Here is a 14,319-nt window from a genome sequence, read left to right as displayed (position 1 = left end):
TTTAGATTCTTGTAAAAGGTGCTGTTGGTTGTTCGGGAAGAATATTTGAAGGTTTGCCGGGAAGATTTTTTGTCGGAAATCCTTCAAAATTACTTAGGGGTGTTCTCAGAGGTAGCTCTGGAAAAAACTATTGAACAATCTCCAAATGCATTCCCCAAGAAAGTTATCTTGATCCTATCCTTGATATTGGTAAATCCCAGAAGCTAATAAGAGTCTTTGAAAGTGGGGGGGGACCTCTCAGAATTCTCATCAGTATCCTCTCAGGATTCCTTGCATGATTATCATAAGATTCTTATGTTGATTAACACATTCATTATTATTCACATAGGATTGACATCAAATTATTCTCAGGGTTCTCATCAGAATATTTTCATGATCCTTAGCATTATCTCAGGATTCTTATTAGAACCTTTGGAGAATTCACATGCCTCGCAGAAATCTCATCAGAATCCTCTCAGAACTTTCATCAGAATTATCTCAGCATTGTCGTTCCAGGAATCTTACCAGAATCATTTCAGAATTATCGCCAGAATTGTTTTAGTATACTCACCAGAATTGTCCCAGAGTTATCTATAATATCTACAGGATTTTTTTTCTTCAAAACCCTTTCAAATTTCACTTCGGAATACTTTAATGATTTTTCTACAGGAGAAAGCTTCCAGCGATTTCTTTAGCAGCTCTTATGATGAGAATTTTCTTCAAATTTGCGTTTTTGTACCACAAGATAATTCTTTCCTAAAAATATCAATTTGAATATCGGAACCAATCACCGGAGCTACCGAGCAAAATCCAAAATGCCCCTTCACGTTCAGAATATTCCAAATTTACTCTCAAAAGTTGCAATTTTATGAAATAGTGATATAAAAAACATCGTTAAAATTAGTATTTTCCAATGATAAAAATCGGTCTTTTTGAATCGAAAACCGGGTTCTTAAGCTGGACTTAGAATGGTCACCTGTATTCAGAATGACTAGAAAGCCTTCCGATGATATTCTTTTGTGAAATAAATATATTTTTATATGAGTATGGAAATCAACATTTTCTTGGATCGCATAATACCAAGACTTCTGGCCTTCCTAATCTGAACGTGTCAAATGGTCAAGTGATTATTATGATTCAGAAATATTCCACATGAGATCACAAGATTTGATACAAACTATACCCAAATATATTCGAAATATTTGGAAAATTCACTAAGAACCTTTGGCGAAATAAGAGGTGTACATTAGATTTCTAGCGGTGCGTCAGGACTAACCACAGGTATCTTAATCTTTGTGGATGCATTTGGAGGTGCATCAAATTCATTGCACAAAACTGTGAAAATTTTATGAACTAATTAAGTGAGTCAAAAGATATGAGCAAAAAAGTGCAATAAAGTTGTACACGCCTTTTAAGAATTTAATAATTTCCGTACTTTTAACCCATATGTTTTTTTCGGTTCTGGGTTATTTAGCCGAATGCCGTTTGGCCAAATGCTGTTTGGCCGAAAAGGTCATTCGGCCGAACGCCGATTGGCCGAAGTTTAAAACAAAAGTGAACAAGAATTAGCATGGCAATATCATGAATTTCAAAAGCTGAACTTCATAAAGAAGATTAATCATCATTTATATACAAATAATTAGCTCTTTGGTGTTAGTTTAAGAAACAGTCAGCGCTGAAAGAAGAACATCCTAAATGCAAGCAATTATTCACTTCTCTGCTAGCGAGAAAATCCACTAGTAGATGTTTTCGCATCGCGTTTGTAGTTAGCATTTGACAGCAACAAAAACGATTTAAGACTTTCGTCCTTCAGCTGGCTGCTTCGTTCCCTGGAATCTTACTAAGCAATATATTTCATAATTCTAGCAACCACCAGTTTTGGTTGCTTCTTTTCACAACGGAGAAACCATGTCGTTCGGTTTACTTCCATGCGCAAGCAGCGGTGCAGAGTCCAGTTCACATGTTACAATGTCAATCTTGGAGGAGAATGAGATCTCACCTAAGTGAACCCTTGAAAGGATAGCTTATTTTTAAAATAAGAAAAAATATGTGATGAAATCATTAAAACCACGACGCGAACCAAGAATCAGCTTAGAGTATTGACGCGATGTGTGGAGTCCACAGCTTCGTCCTGAATTGACGGGTCGATTTTATCAATATCTTGAAGCTCTTGAATAGTGACAAACATGACGTCCCGCCACATCATAAAAATCAATGAATGTATTAGCCTATCAGTTATTGGGCCAAACTTTTAAATCCTATACATTGTAGCAATTTGATTTATTTGTTCGTGATTCGGCCAAACGACCCGTTTAGCCAGATGGCATTCGGTAAAATGGCGTTTGACCAAACGGCATTCGGCCAAATAGCCGGACACCGTTTTTTCCTATGAGATATGATTCATTATTAGCAACCCTTTCGTAGAAGACTGCTTAGAATGTAAAGCCTCTTATTTATTGCTAATCTATCAATTGTTTGAAGAATGAAAAATCATTGTTTATAATTATAAACCTTTTCATGACAGAAAGATTTACACCTCGCTAATAGTGTTGTGATGTAGTGTGGTTGGCAAACAGAACGCGTCGAAAGGAAACCGTTCACTTAAACCTTTCACAATTGCATTGAAACAATAAAATCTTTCTCCCAAAGGAAGTGATAACGTTTTATAATAATTTAATATCAAATCATCATCTTCCATGATTTGCATATCTCGTGTTACATTAATACCAGTGCTAAACACACAATCACACGATCGTTGAACAGTCGTGTAGAACCTATCATGCACGTTTCAGCTGATATATGCCTATTCACTGCACGTTTTTCACCTATTAATGCAATTTGCAATGCAACTTGCATAGGAGTCGGGCTTTTTTTTTTTGCAGTGAACTGGCTCCCGGTGACGGTAGATCCTGCTGGATCAGATTGTATATCGTGATCAATTCAATTGGATTCTCCTGAACTGAACCGCAGTAGCATCTACAAGGCACGGTTTCATCGAGCAATTACAAATGCTGCTAATGTTCTGGTGTAGCTTTGATTGTGTAATGGCACCAGCCAACGGAAATTCAATCACTTAAATATTAATTTGGTGCTATTGTTTTACTAGAAATCCGGCAATCGATGTTTTTGTTTGTTGCTAACGTTTCCACAGGGGGTGAATATTAAAATACTTCAACGCAGTAAAATCGCGATATCAGTATTAAAACAATAACTGATCACGTCAGCAAAAACGTAGACTTGTTTCCAGTGTAATTAACGGCTAACTGATTGTTCCCACTGTCCGATGTCGCATGGCGTCGATTAAATTTTACAGTATCATCTTGTACCGTGTGATAGCAGTTCGCAAACTCAGTAAGCATTCTCCCGGAAGATGATTTCGCGCCATTTATCGTGAGCCGATCGTTCAGCGTTCATGTAAATTCCGGCGATTAGTGAATTAGTCAATGTGCGTGCCCTTGGTTGGGTTTGCATGAATATAACACTAACTGCTGCGGCCTACAACAAGTGCAGTTAACTGTCGGGATCTGACAATAGACGTCTCGGAGATTATCTATTCTTGCACTGCATCGGTGTATTTTAAGATCGTAGACGCTGTTAACAATCAGTGACGCAGTGTGTTTTTCTTTCTGTATCGACGTGATCGGTTGAGTCTGAAAATTGAATATACATTCATCTGTCGATGGTGCGTTAACCGCATCAACGATAATTTATGCAGCCGCTGAGCATCGTAGCATGTTCAACGTACATACTCTATTTTAATGGTGTAGTATTGTTTTCAGAATATTGAATTGCTTCGTCTATTGAAGGGAATTTATTTGGATATAATTTATTGAAGTTAATATATTTATATGAGCTGATAATGTCAGTAACTTAACTTAAAATCTTAGGTGGATGCCGCATTAAAAATGTTTCGCATGTATTGTTGAGTTGCTGTTTATTTTAAAGTGCACCGGGAAAGTTGAAATGGGTGGAATAAGATGAATTGGCCTGATATCTTAGAAAAATTTTATATAGGTGCGGCATTTGGCTACAGAACATGCATTGCAGAGTTCAGTCTCTTTTAAATTAAAAGCCCCAAAAAGAGAGCGATTATAATAGTAGTTTACGGAACAAGTTGCAGAATGATGATTTTTACAGCACGAGTCGTAAACTTATCCTACGATGCTTGCCGTGTAGGATAATTACGACGTGTGCTGTAAAAATCAAGTTCTGCAACGAGTTACGTACAACATTTTTTGTAATTTCGTAGAAGACCACTTGAGGGTATCAGAATGCATTCACCATTATTTTACAATTTCTGAAAAATTGTTGTGTTATGATTCATTACGCAACTCAAAACAGTTGCGTAGCAGTTGCGTAGTGAGAAAGCGTTGTGTAATGAATCATTACAGCACTGGTTTCAGTTGGGTAATGACTATTCCCGCACTGCACACTTCAGTGCAGGTAAGTAGGCCGTTTCATGACAGATTAGCGTGATGAAAAACAGATGATTACGATGAGAAATTGCAAAAATTCATTTTTTCTCGTTTGTTTACCACCTGGGGTAGGTGTTCTATTTCACTGGCACGATAAATAATCCTTGAACATCCGATAGCAGCTTAGGCAGTCCCCCACGTTTGGAGCTTGTTTAAATGTTTTTTTTATCATACACTGCTATCTCCGCGATCTAATCAGAGCTGTAGCAGTATACGATAAACAGGCTCACATAATGTGCTGCAAATCATGATTGTTACATAGAGCGACAAGTGAGAGATTCTCTTAATTTTCAAGGGATTCAATTCCTGCTACAGAAACATTAAGATAACAAATGAAGCTAGTAAATAGTTATTTGGTTTTAAAGTCAACGTTTTCTTTATGATATCAATTTATTTTGGCATATCAGATCATTAAGAATCGGAAGGTAGAAGCAGCACTACAATGAACACCTGAATGGCGCAGGGAACACAGGCACAGAGGCTCAGGACAGCGAAAGTGATGGCTACGTCAGCATAGCGGACAATGAAAACCAATCAGCTCCCAAGATGATACCATCAAACAGCTCAAGTACAACAAGGCCGCTGGAAGAGATGGTATCAGAGCCGAACACATCAAGATGGGACCAGAGAGATTGCTATCGTGCAACCTCTGTCCCAAACGCTACCTACAAAGTGCTATTCCAGATAATATTCCATCTATTACCTACAACAAACGAATTCGTTAACCGCTCCACGACGGATCTGCTTTTTTCTGTGCAACAAATTCTACAGAAATATCATTAGTATCACGTCCCCGTCATACGACTATATTGATTGTGAAGATCAAAAACGAGAACAGCTTTCCCGGGAAACTAACAAAATTGATTAGAGCAACGATATACGGTGTGCAATACTATGTGTAGATGTCGAGAGAACAGTAATGTTCGTTGGAATCTCGCCGGGGACTACGAGAGGATGATGAACTTTCGTGTCTGCTGTTCAACGTTGTGCTTGAAGGTGTCACGCGAAGAGCCGGATTTAACAACCGAGGTTCGTTTTTCACGAGATCCGATCAGTTTGCATGCTTCGAGGACGACACGGATATTATCGGGTAATGTTTTGAAACTGGCATTAACCACTCAAGTAACCAATAGCTCGCCTTTATAGAACCATTAGGGGCAATTTGAGCCACCCAGGATTAAACCTAAAAAACAGTGTTCAAATGTCTAGTGTCACCATGATCAGCTAGAGGATCCTTAAATAGCCACCACAGTAAATACCGTAAGAATGTTCGTTTTAGCACTGGAAATATTCTCAAAAATGTACAAATTACATGAAATGCTTATAATTTTGGAAATTTTTAATTAAGCCAATATGACAATATTTTTTAGTATGCTGGTAAATTTTACTAATCCATTGAAACTTCTAATAATACTTAACATCTCGTGCGCGAAATTAGACTTGTTCGTAAGCAAAATTATTGTAAAACAGAATATTTTTTAAAAGGTGAAGAGGTGGGGCAAAATGAGCCACCTAGATTAAAGCAAAATAAATGGTGTTTTGAACATAAAAAGTTAATTGCCTTAGTATACTACATTATTTGTTTACTGCATACTCATCTTGGTGCACCATTATAAGTGGAACACTTTGCTAGAAAATAGGATGAACCTAGTGTCGCCATTTAATACTAGAATTACGTGGTATGTTTACTATGTGTTATTTTTCTATCAAAAATAAGCCGACATAACATGGAAGAAATCATTTTATAGTACTAGTCACTTGCATTTGAACCAACGTTTTCGCTGTTTTTTTATGCATTCCATGACGTTTTCCTTAGGTGGCCCATATTGCCGCCATCACCCCTATATGGATAAGATAGGGCATGCCAGCACTATAATAGCATGCAGGGCTAATTAAAGACAGGTAGGGCTTGGGCAGGTAGGAACACCAAGTCACGCCGAGGATGAAGAGAAGCGGCCATGAAACTAGTGATTTGGCGAAATGTTCTAAGCGAGGTTACATCAAGACAATTGATGTAGAACCAAAAATATGAATAGATAATAATCTTGCTATTTTACTCCACCTCCGTTATATATGAATTTAGTACTCATTCTCCAAGGAGTAGTTGTCCGGCGCAGATCTTCTTCTTCTTTCTGGCGTTACGTCACCACTGGGACAGGGCCTGCTTCTCAGCTTACTATGCCAATGACCATTTTTGCATGTGTATATCGTGTGGTAGGTACGAAGATACAACGCAGATAATGGCAAGATCATGCAACAATGAGCTTCAATAGTAATCTACTATGATCGTTATTTGTTTTATTTTTTACACCAGTAAGGGGACGGACGTGGTGTAGTGGTTAGAAAAAATCGCTCACGCGCCCATGATCTAGGATCGAATTCCATCCTCGAGATTGTCACTTATGATCTTAAAGTTTTGGTAATTACTTCCTTCGGAAGGGAAACATAGCCGCTGGTCTCGAGATGAACTTACCTGGGGTTGAAAATTTTGTTAACAATGATAGAAAAATATGATAGAATTTACAGCAGTTGACCCTCTGAAAATTAACAGAGGAATTCCTTCTGACCAAATTTTAAGAATGGCTCTGCTTTAAAATACTCTTTAAACTTCTCTAAAAATATAACAGTAACTACGAAATAATTTCTTCGAAAATGGCTACTAAAATGCCTTAGTCCTTGGCAGGGATTGAATTTTAAGAAAAATGAACGTATTTCTCACTTATCGCTCTTTGCAACAATCATGATCCACAGCACATCATGAGTGTTTGTTTATCATCTTCTGCTACAGCTTTGATTAAAGGGGTTGATAACAGTACATGATAAAACCAATCTAAATAAGCTTCAAACCTAGGGAACAGTATTGCTATCGGATATTTTGGGATTGTTTATCACGCCTGTTAAATAAAACACCTACCCCAATGGTAAACAAGTGAGAGAAATGAGTTTTATCATCGCTCTTTCTTTATGGCACTCGTTCGCTGCTGTTATTTATCAAGCTTGCTACAACTTGCGAAACATTATTGATCAGGGACCGATACGGAATGTGTACGAATCCTGCAAGAAAAGAGACGTGGGAGAATATCGAACCCATCCACAGCGAGAGTGTGTTATCGTGAGATACGCTGCAGCGAATTTATATTATCACCAGCAAAGTTTGAAATTCTCGAGTTTCCACAGCATATAGTTTCTTCTTGCTGTTTACACGATATACGAATGCAAAAATGATAAATTGACAGAGCTTGTTCACAGTTAACATGTAAAATAGCAATGCTTCAAAATGAGACTATTTTTGAAAAAAAGAGCCAATTTTTAAATGAAGTGAAAATTTCATATGAATGTGAAAACTATTTAATATTCAAAAATCGATATTTCATCAAGTCCTCCATACACAACTGCAATTTATTTTTTTAGCCTACTGTTTTGCAGTCCTTAGGTAGGGGCTTTCGGGGTAATGGTATTCGGAATACTGGCGTTCGGGATAATGGGATGGAGCCGTTTTAATAAGTATATTGTTCGAGAAATTAATCGCATATGTGGCCTATATGCATCATAAGTAAAAATTCATTATTTGGCGCCATCCACAAATTACGTATCGCTCTAGGGGGAGGTGGAAGTAGGCTCAAGCGTTTCACAACATACAAAAAATAGAAAATGTTCATACAAGAAGCGTAAATGCATGTTTTTGAAAACAAAACATTAAATAAGGACTGTGTTAACTTAAACTTGGAAAATTCAAAGTCCTGCATCTATTTTCTTAGCTTTATTTTGAGTATGTGTTTCAATTATTGTACCATGAAAGACAGTTATTTGCACTATTCCATTTTTGATTCCATTAAACATCGTACCAGCCTCTGCTATAAGATTTTCAACTTGATTACAATTCAATTTGCAACAACAGAAAACAGAAAACCTGACAAACTTTCATCAGCTTTGCGATGTTTTCCCTTTCAGTAATCCATGTTAATTTGCCAAAAATGTGGAATAATATAGACATTCATGCTATGAGCATGAACTCTATTTATTTACACATCAAAAATATCGAACTTTGTTAGCGTTAGCGTAGTTACGGTATACTTCGTAGATTGGATACTAGCAATGTTCCTTTTTCCTTTTGATAATATCATCTAGACTGCTTTCAAGAACAAGGCTGGGGAGTGAACCTTAATCAAATCATAAACAAAAATACCAAAATAATGAACATCGCTATTCCGGCCACGCCCATCTTTACCGTAACTAGGGATAAAGGAAGGAAATGTTGTTGTAGCACTTAGTTAATGAGAGGCCACCGACTCAGCGACACCCTCATAAATGCTACGGATTTGGAGGTTTGGAAGGGTAGTAAGCCAGGATTCGCCTGAAAAGCTGGCGCACATTAAAAATATCAAACTTTGTTCATCAAAAAGTCAAGTCAGTCCAAAAATAACAAACTTTCTTTGTACCTTTGAACAAATGGCGTTTTCAGTTACTCTAAATCTTTCTTCCTTTTGCGTGTTTTTGAATTATCGCTCTTGTGGTTCTGTATGATTTTTGCCACATTTTTAATAGAGAATTCTAAAAACTTAACAATTGCCAAAAGAACCACGTCTGTTAAGACTCCAAAATGTGAAAAAGATCAAATCTGTAACGCTTCCTGTTAATTAAAATCATTGCAAATTATCGATTTAAAATAAAATTGACAACCTTTTTTACAATTGCTCTATTTTTACTCTACAAAAATATGTAAGTTCTTAAAATTTTCTTTCAATTTGGAGATTTTTTTAATGTTCTTTTCGATCTTCTGTCATACATAAACAAAGCTAAAAAGAGCTTTATTTACACGCTTGACATATTTTTGAGACTGTGAAATTTGATATACCGTACTTATGCCGCTTAGTGCTCGACGGGACGAATCTCAAACAGCAATTATTTTCGAATCGATAACCTGGATTCTAGAAAGGGTCTTAAGTAACTCGATGTTGGCCCCCCAACTTTCTCCTCGTTGATATGATTGGACAGTTCATCTATTACAAACTCCATTTCCTAAATGTCTACGTCGACTTTTCAAAACAAATAATTAGTGTCACCAACTAAAACTGGAGTAACATTTGAAAATGGAGTAAAACAATTCATAACCTTATGCTGTAAAAGCTGTTATATACTAAACATTGGTTGTGTTAAACACCATTACATAGGGTGTCCCAGAAAGTATGGGCACGACTTTACCATACTGCCATTTCGAGACTAATGCAGATAAAAATCTGATGGTTACACATTTTATTCTTTTATTTATTAACAGTAGATTTCAAATTTTGAGCGATTTTTCTCGCTACCTGTTTGTTGATGGTGTTACATTTCTGGAAGCTCTTCTTATCAGTTTTGCACAAATCGCGTTATTTCTGAGCGATTTTCTTGTTCGAAATTTGTGCTGGGTCATAAAGTACGTACAATAAAAATCTGACAAAATATATTTATCATTACCGATACGATACATAATCAGACTATCATCAATTTTATTGGAAATTATAAACTTAAGTATATGAAATGTGAATAGAAACTAAAAATCTTATTTCAGATGTGGTCGATTTTTGAAAGGGTCAAATCAAGTCCATATATATTCAATAGAAAATGTAAACATTCTTATGTTTTATTGCCTATCCAAAAGTATAGACATTTTCCATGAGTAAATTTGAAATGAAATAAATTTATTAAATATTGGAAATCCCTGAAATGCTATGATTTTGTGAAGTTATCGTATGTGGAGAGAAAACTAGCGATTTTTTAGAATTTTACCATTTTGTCAAATGTTTTCTAGCAAAGCCAAATAAAATTTCAAACAAAAAATCTTGTGTATCTTTTTAGATACAATGTACTTGAACTCACCACATCGAAGAATTTTGAAAAAATCAATCATTACTAGTTAAGTTTCAACAAAATACAAAAGTAGGGTCTGTGCTGGCAAAATAACGATTGATTTTCTAAAATCAAAAATTTCAATGCAAAAGATTATTTATTCAAACAAAATTTCCATAGGTAGCATTTAAAATGCCCTAAAAAATATACAAAAATATAAAAATATGAATTTGTTTGAAAAAATATTGTGATCCTTGTTATCAAAGTCGTGCCCATACTATCTGGGACACTCTATACGAAACGTCTTGATGCGAAAAAAATCCTGTTCAATAACAAAAAATTCACCTTTCTGAAACAATCACCATACGTGTTACATTATTTTGGAAGAGTTGAGTGTACAGTAGGGCGGTTCAAAATTCAAACAAAGTTTGAAAATACAATCTTTAATATATTATATACTATTCTTACTATAAAAATAGTGTTCTGTAAAATTTTCAGCTTTTTTAGTGAATATTTCAGCTTTTTTAGTGAAGAATGAAGATGGTGGTCCAAAGACTATGTAGATTCATATGGAAATTACTATGGAAAATTTCTGAAAATTGTTCTAAACACGTTAGTACTGTAATGTAAGTACAGAATCATTATTCCACAGTAAAAACTCATTCTTTAAACCATAATAAAGGATGTTGCTGAAGGAGGAATTCAATCTGACGGATGAAAAATATATTCATGGATTTGTTTGGTATTATTTAGCTATAATCTTACGTATAGCCCAACAAACTTCTGCAAATATCTCAAACATAACTAATTTAAAAAGACTTTGTTTCTTCAGCAACTTCTTTTATTATGGTTTGAAGAATGAGTTTTCATTAGGAAATGACTAGTCTGTACTAACATTACAGTACTAACAGGTTTAGGGCATTTTTCAAAATTTATCCATAGTAATTTACAAATAAACCTAAATCGTCTTTGGGTCATCTTCAAATCTGCACCGGAAAAGCTGAAAATTTCTCAGAACACTATATTTATAATAAAGATGATAAGACAGATATGGGAGATTGGATATTCGAACTTTTTTGAATTTTGTACTGTCCTAATGTACAGCTTTCATCCACATGAGGTCGAACTTTCAGCATTTTTATCATTAATATAATTGCTCTGAATGCCTAGCTGTTTCACAATGTAGATACTATGTGCTTTACTGATTTCGCACATTCATTTTTTTAAATACAATCTCTTTTCATTTTGGCATCATGTCATTTATTTTTTTCTCGGTCAGTGGTTCAGTGCTAATCTGAAACTACTGCGACAAAGTGTCTCCATTATTCTGTCATGTTTTCCCGTTGAATTTGATGCGCCTTTTTTTTTCATAAACTCTTTTATTCTTGTCAACCATGAGTGGTTTTTGAACATTGTGAACACATAACTAAACACATTTATTAGGATAATTCGACTCGCGTGACTGGTTGATTCGATCTAACATGAATGTACTTAATGGGAATTTCACAAAGTCAAGGAATTCGGCAGTAGTCTTTGTTTCGGTATCTCATTTTAATCTTCGCATATCGCATACTAATCATTTATTAATCCAGTCTTTTCATAAATATGTTCACAATAAGTTAAAGCTTTATCACCATTTACCGTGTCACTTCATTTGGACCGATCGATCATCGTCGAACCATGTTCCAATCTTCTTTGATCATGTCGGCTGCCTTTTCGGCGATCATCACCGTCGGTGCATTGGTATGTCCGGCAGGCACATTTGGCATGATACTGGCATCTACTACCCGTAGACCTTTGATGCCGTGTACCCGCAAGCGGGGATCAACCACCGCTGAGCGATCCTTCCGGGGTCCCATTTTACAGGTTCCAACATGGTGGTAGATGGTGTAGGTTGCGTGTCTCGTGAAACATCGCCAGTAATCATCAGAGTTGAACTCATACTGTTCACATCCTGGCATTGGCACCGGCAGGAGATGAGCGTTAAGTTGTTGCATCGCTGGTTGATCAATGATTTCAAGTGTTTTACGAATCGCTCTCACCGAGATGTCCAAATCGTATGGATCGGAGAAGTAGTTTGGTTCTATTACTGGATATCTAAATGGGCTTGCATTTTTGAGAGAAATCCTACCGCTACTTCGTGGTCTCAATATTAGAGGGAAAACCGTGAATCCATTGAGACTTTTTCGTTGTACTTCACCGAAGAGTTTTTGGAACGTTTCATGCTTGTAATTGAAATTCAACTCAAAAGAAGGATCACCAGCCATTGTTCCACCTATCTGCAGCAGTTCGTAATCCGGCCAGCCATCGGAGTCATTCGGATGTTCTGAGTCGAAGAAACCAATTGTTTCACATCCTCCGATTGAAGTTAATGGTCCCGTATGGCGTAGTTGAAAATCCATGAAATTCTCAATGGACATTTCTCGTTCGACCATCATACTCATAGTGTTGTTGACGAGGAAAGTTAGTGCTCCAGCAGCGGTGTGGTCTTGAAAATTGTAGCCTACGGGGAGGTCCACAATTGGTTTGATTCCTTTCTCCTGTAAATGCCGCTTAGGTCCAATGCCGGACAGCATTAAAAGATGTGGTGATCCTATAGCACCGGCTGATAGAATAACTTCATACCGGGCTTTTACGGTATAATATTTGCGATTGTGGTAGAATTTAACCCCCGTTGCCTGCTTCGTTTCTTTATCAATGATAATCTTCGTCACTTGAGACCTTTTCCTCACATGCAAATTCGTTCGATTCTTCAACGGATATAAGTATGCCGCATTAGTACTATCACGGTATCCATTTCTGGTAGTGCTCTGAATAAACGATATCCCAACTTGTTTCGGTCCATTGTAGTCCACGTACGGAATTCCGGCTTGTAAGGATGCCTCCAAAAATAGTTTTGATATTTTAGATTTATACGGTACATAAGATACAGCTAGTGGTCCATTCTTTCCAGCATATCCTGGATATGAGTCAGGAACAAAACTGTGTTCTAATTTTTGGAAATATGGTAATACGTCCTTGTAGCTCCATCCTTCATTTCCAGCTGCAGCCCAACTATCAAAATCGCGACGATTTCCTCTAGTATAAATCATGTAATTAAGCACACTGGACCCTCCCATCACTTTGCCTCGCGGAAATCTACACTGATTGTTTTTAAACGCTAGACAGTACTGATCACTTGGCTTCGTTCGATAGTCCCAGTTCACGTCATAACTTTGCATATAATGAACGAACATTGGAATATCCATCAGTAAATTTTCATTCGCACCAGCCTCTATGAGTAAAATATTCCAGTCACTGATTTCCGACAGTCTGGCTGCTAGAGCACAACCCGCTGATCCAGCTCCAACTATCACAAAATCGTACTCTTCATATAGATTATTTCGATCAGGAAGCTCTCTATTCAATCGTTTTCCTCCATCCTGAAGGAACTCAATCACAGACATTATGCTGTCCTGCGCCTGAGCGTGGTAGCAGCAACTCCCCAGCATCAAAGCAAATATTCCGAAAAACGTCTGCATCCTGCATGTAATATCCTTACACCCTATCGTGCTCAACTGTGAAACAATTCGCGCATCGCGTACTTTCCCGCGCACGGTTACAATTAGACTAGTTCTGACCAGCCAGAACTATTGCATATTTAAACAACTATACTATACTAGCCATCTGTGATCGGTGCAAGCAGTAAAATGATCGAACGCAACGGGGTGAGTTCTCGCGGAGACAATTGCATCAAACTGCATCCATTCACTGCACTACTGGCACCACCCCCTTGCAAGCTGTATCAGCCAAACGAACGCGACCCTTCATAGTGCAGTTGCCGGTTTCGCAGCTAGGTATAGCGGAAAAGCCGGTCTGTGCACAGGTGAATTTCAGTCTACCGTACGGAATCGTAATCTGTACACCGACACTGAAAACAGCTTTTCGTATTTTTCCTAGTATCTATTCACACTTTAACACCGTTCCCAAATAACATTTTCAGAGCTCCTTTGATTTATTAATGTTTTATGGTGGTCATAAATAAAACCATCAGTGA

At 37.0% G+C, this 14,319-nt stretch overlaps 1 protein-coding gene and 1 long non-coding RNA gene across 3 annotated transcripts in view; one reads left to right on the top strand and one right to left on the bottom strand.

Moving 5' to 3' along the window:
• Nucleotides 1-14,319, top strand: part of LOC110679629 — a 427,025-nt gene that overhangs the window by 110,592 nt on the left and 302,114 nt on the right. The window lies entirely within an intron of this gene.
• On the bottom strand, nt 11,814-13,969 carry LOC5563963 (glucose dehydrogenase [FAD, quinone]). The gene has a single exon (XM_021854962.1). It carries the CDS (start codon nt 13,802-13,804, stop codon nt 11,951-11,953), a length of 1,854 nt encoding a protein of 617 aa, XP_021710654.1. The 5' UTR covers nt 13,805-13,969; the 3' UTR covers nt 11,814-11,950.

Source organism: Aedes aegypti, chromosome 3 (assembly GCF_002204515.2).
Source record: "Aedes aegypti strain LVP_AGWG chromosome 3, AaegL5.0 Primary Assembly, whole genome shotgun sequence".
Classification (NCBI taxonomy): domain Eukaryota; kingdom Metazoa; phylum Arthropoda; class Insecta; order Diptera; family Culicidae; genus Aedes; species Aedes aegypti.
The sequence above is the reverse complement of the archived record's forward strand: the minus strand, read 5'-3'. Positions and strand labels throughout refer to the sequence as shown.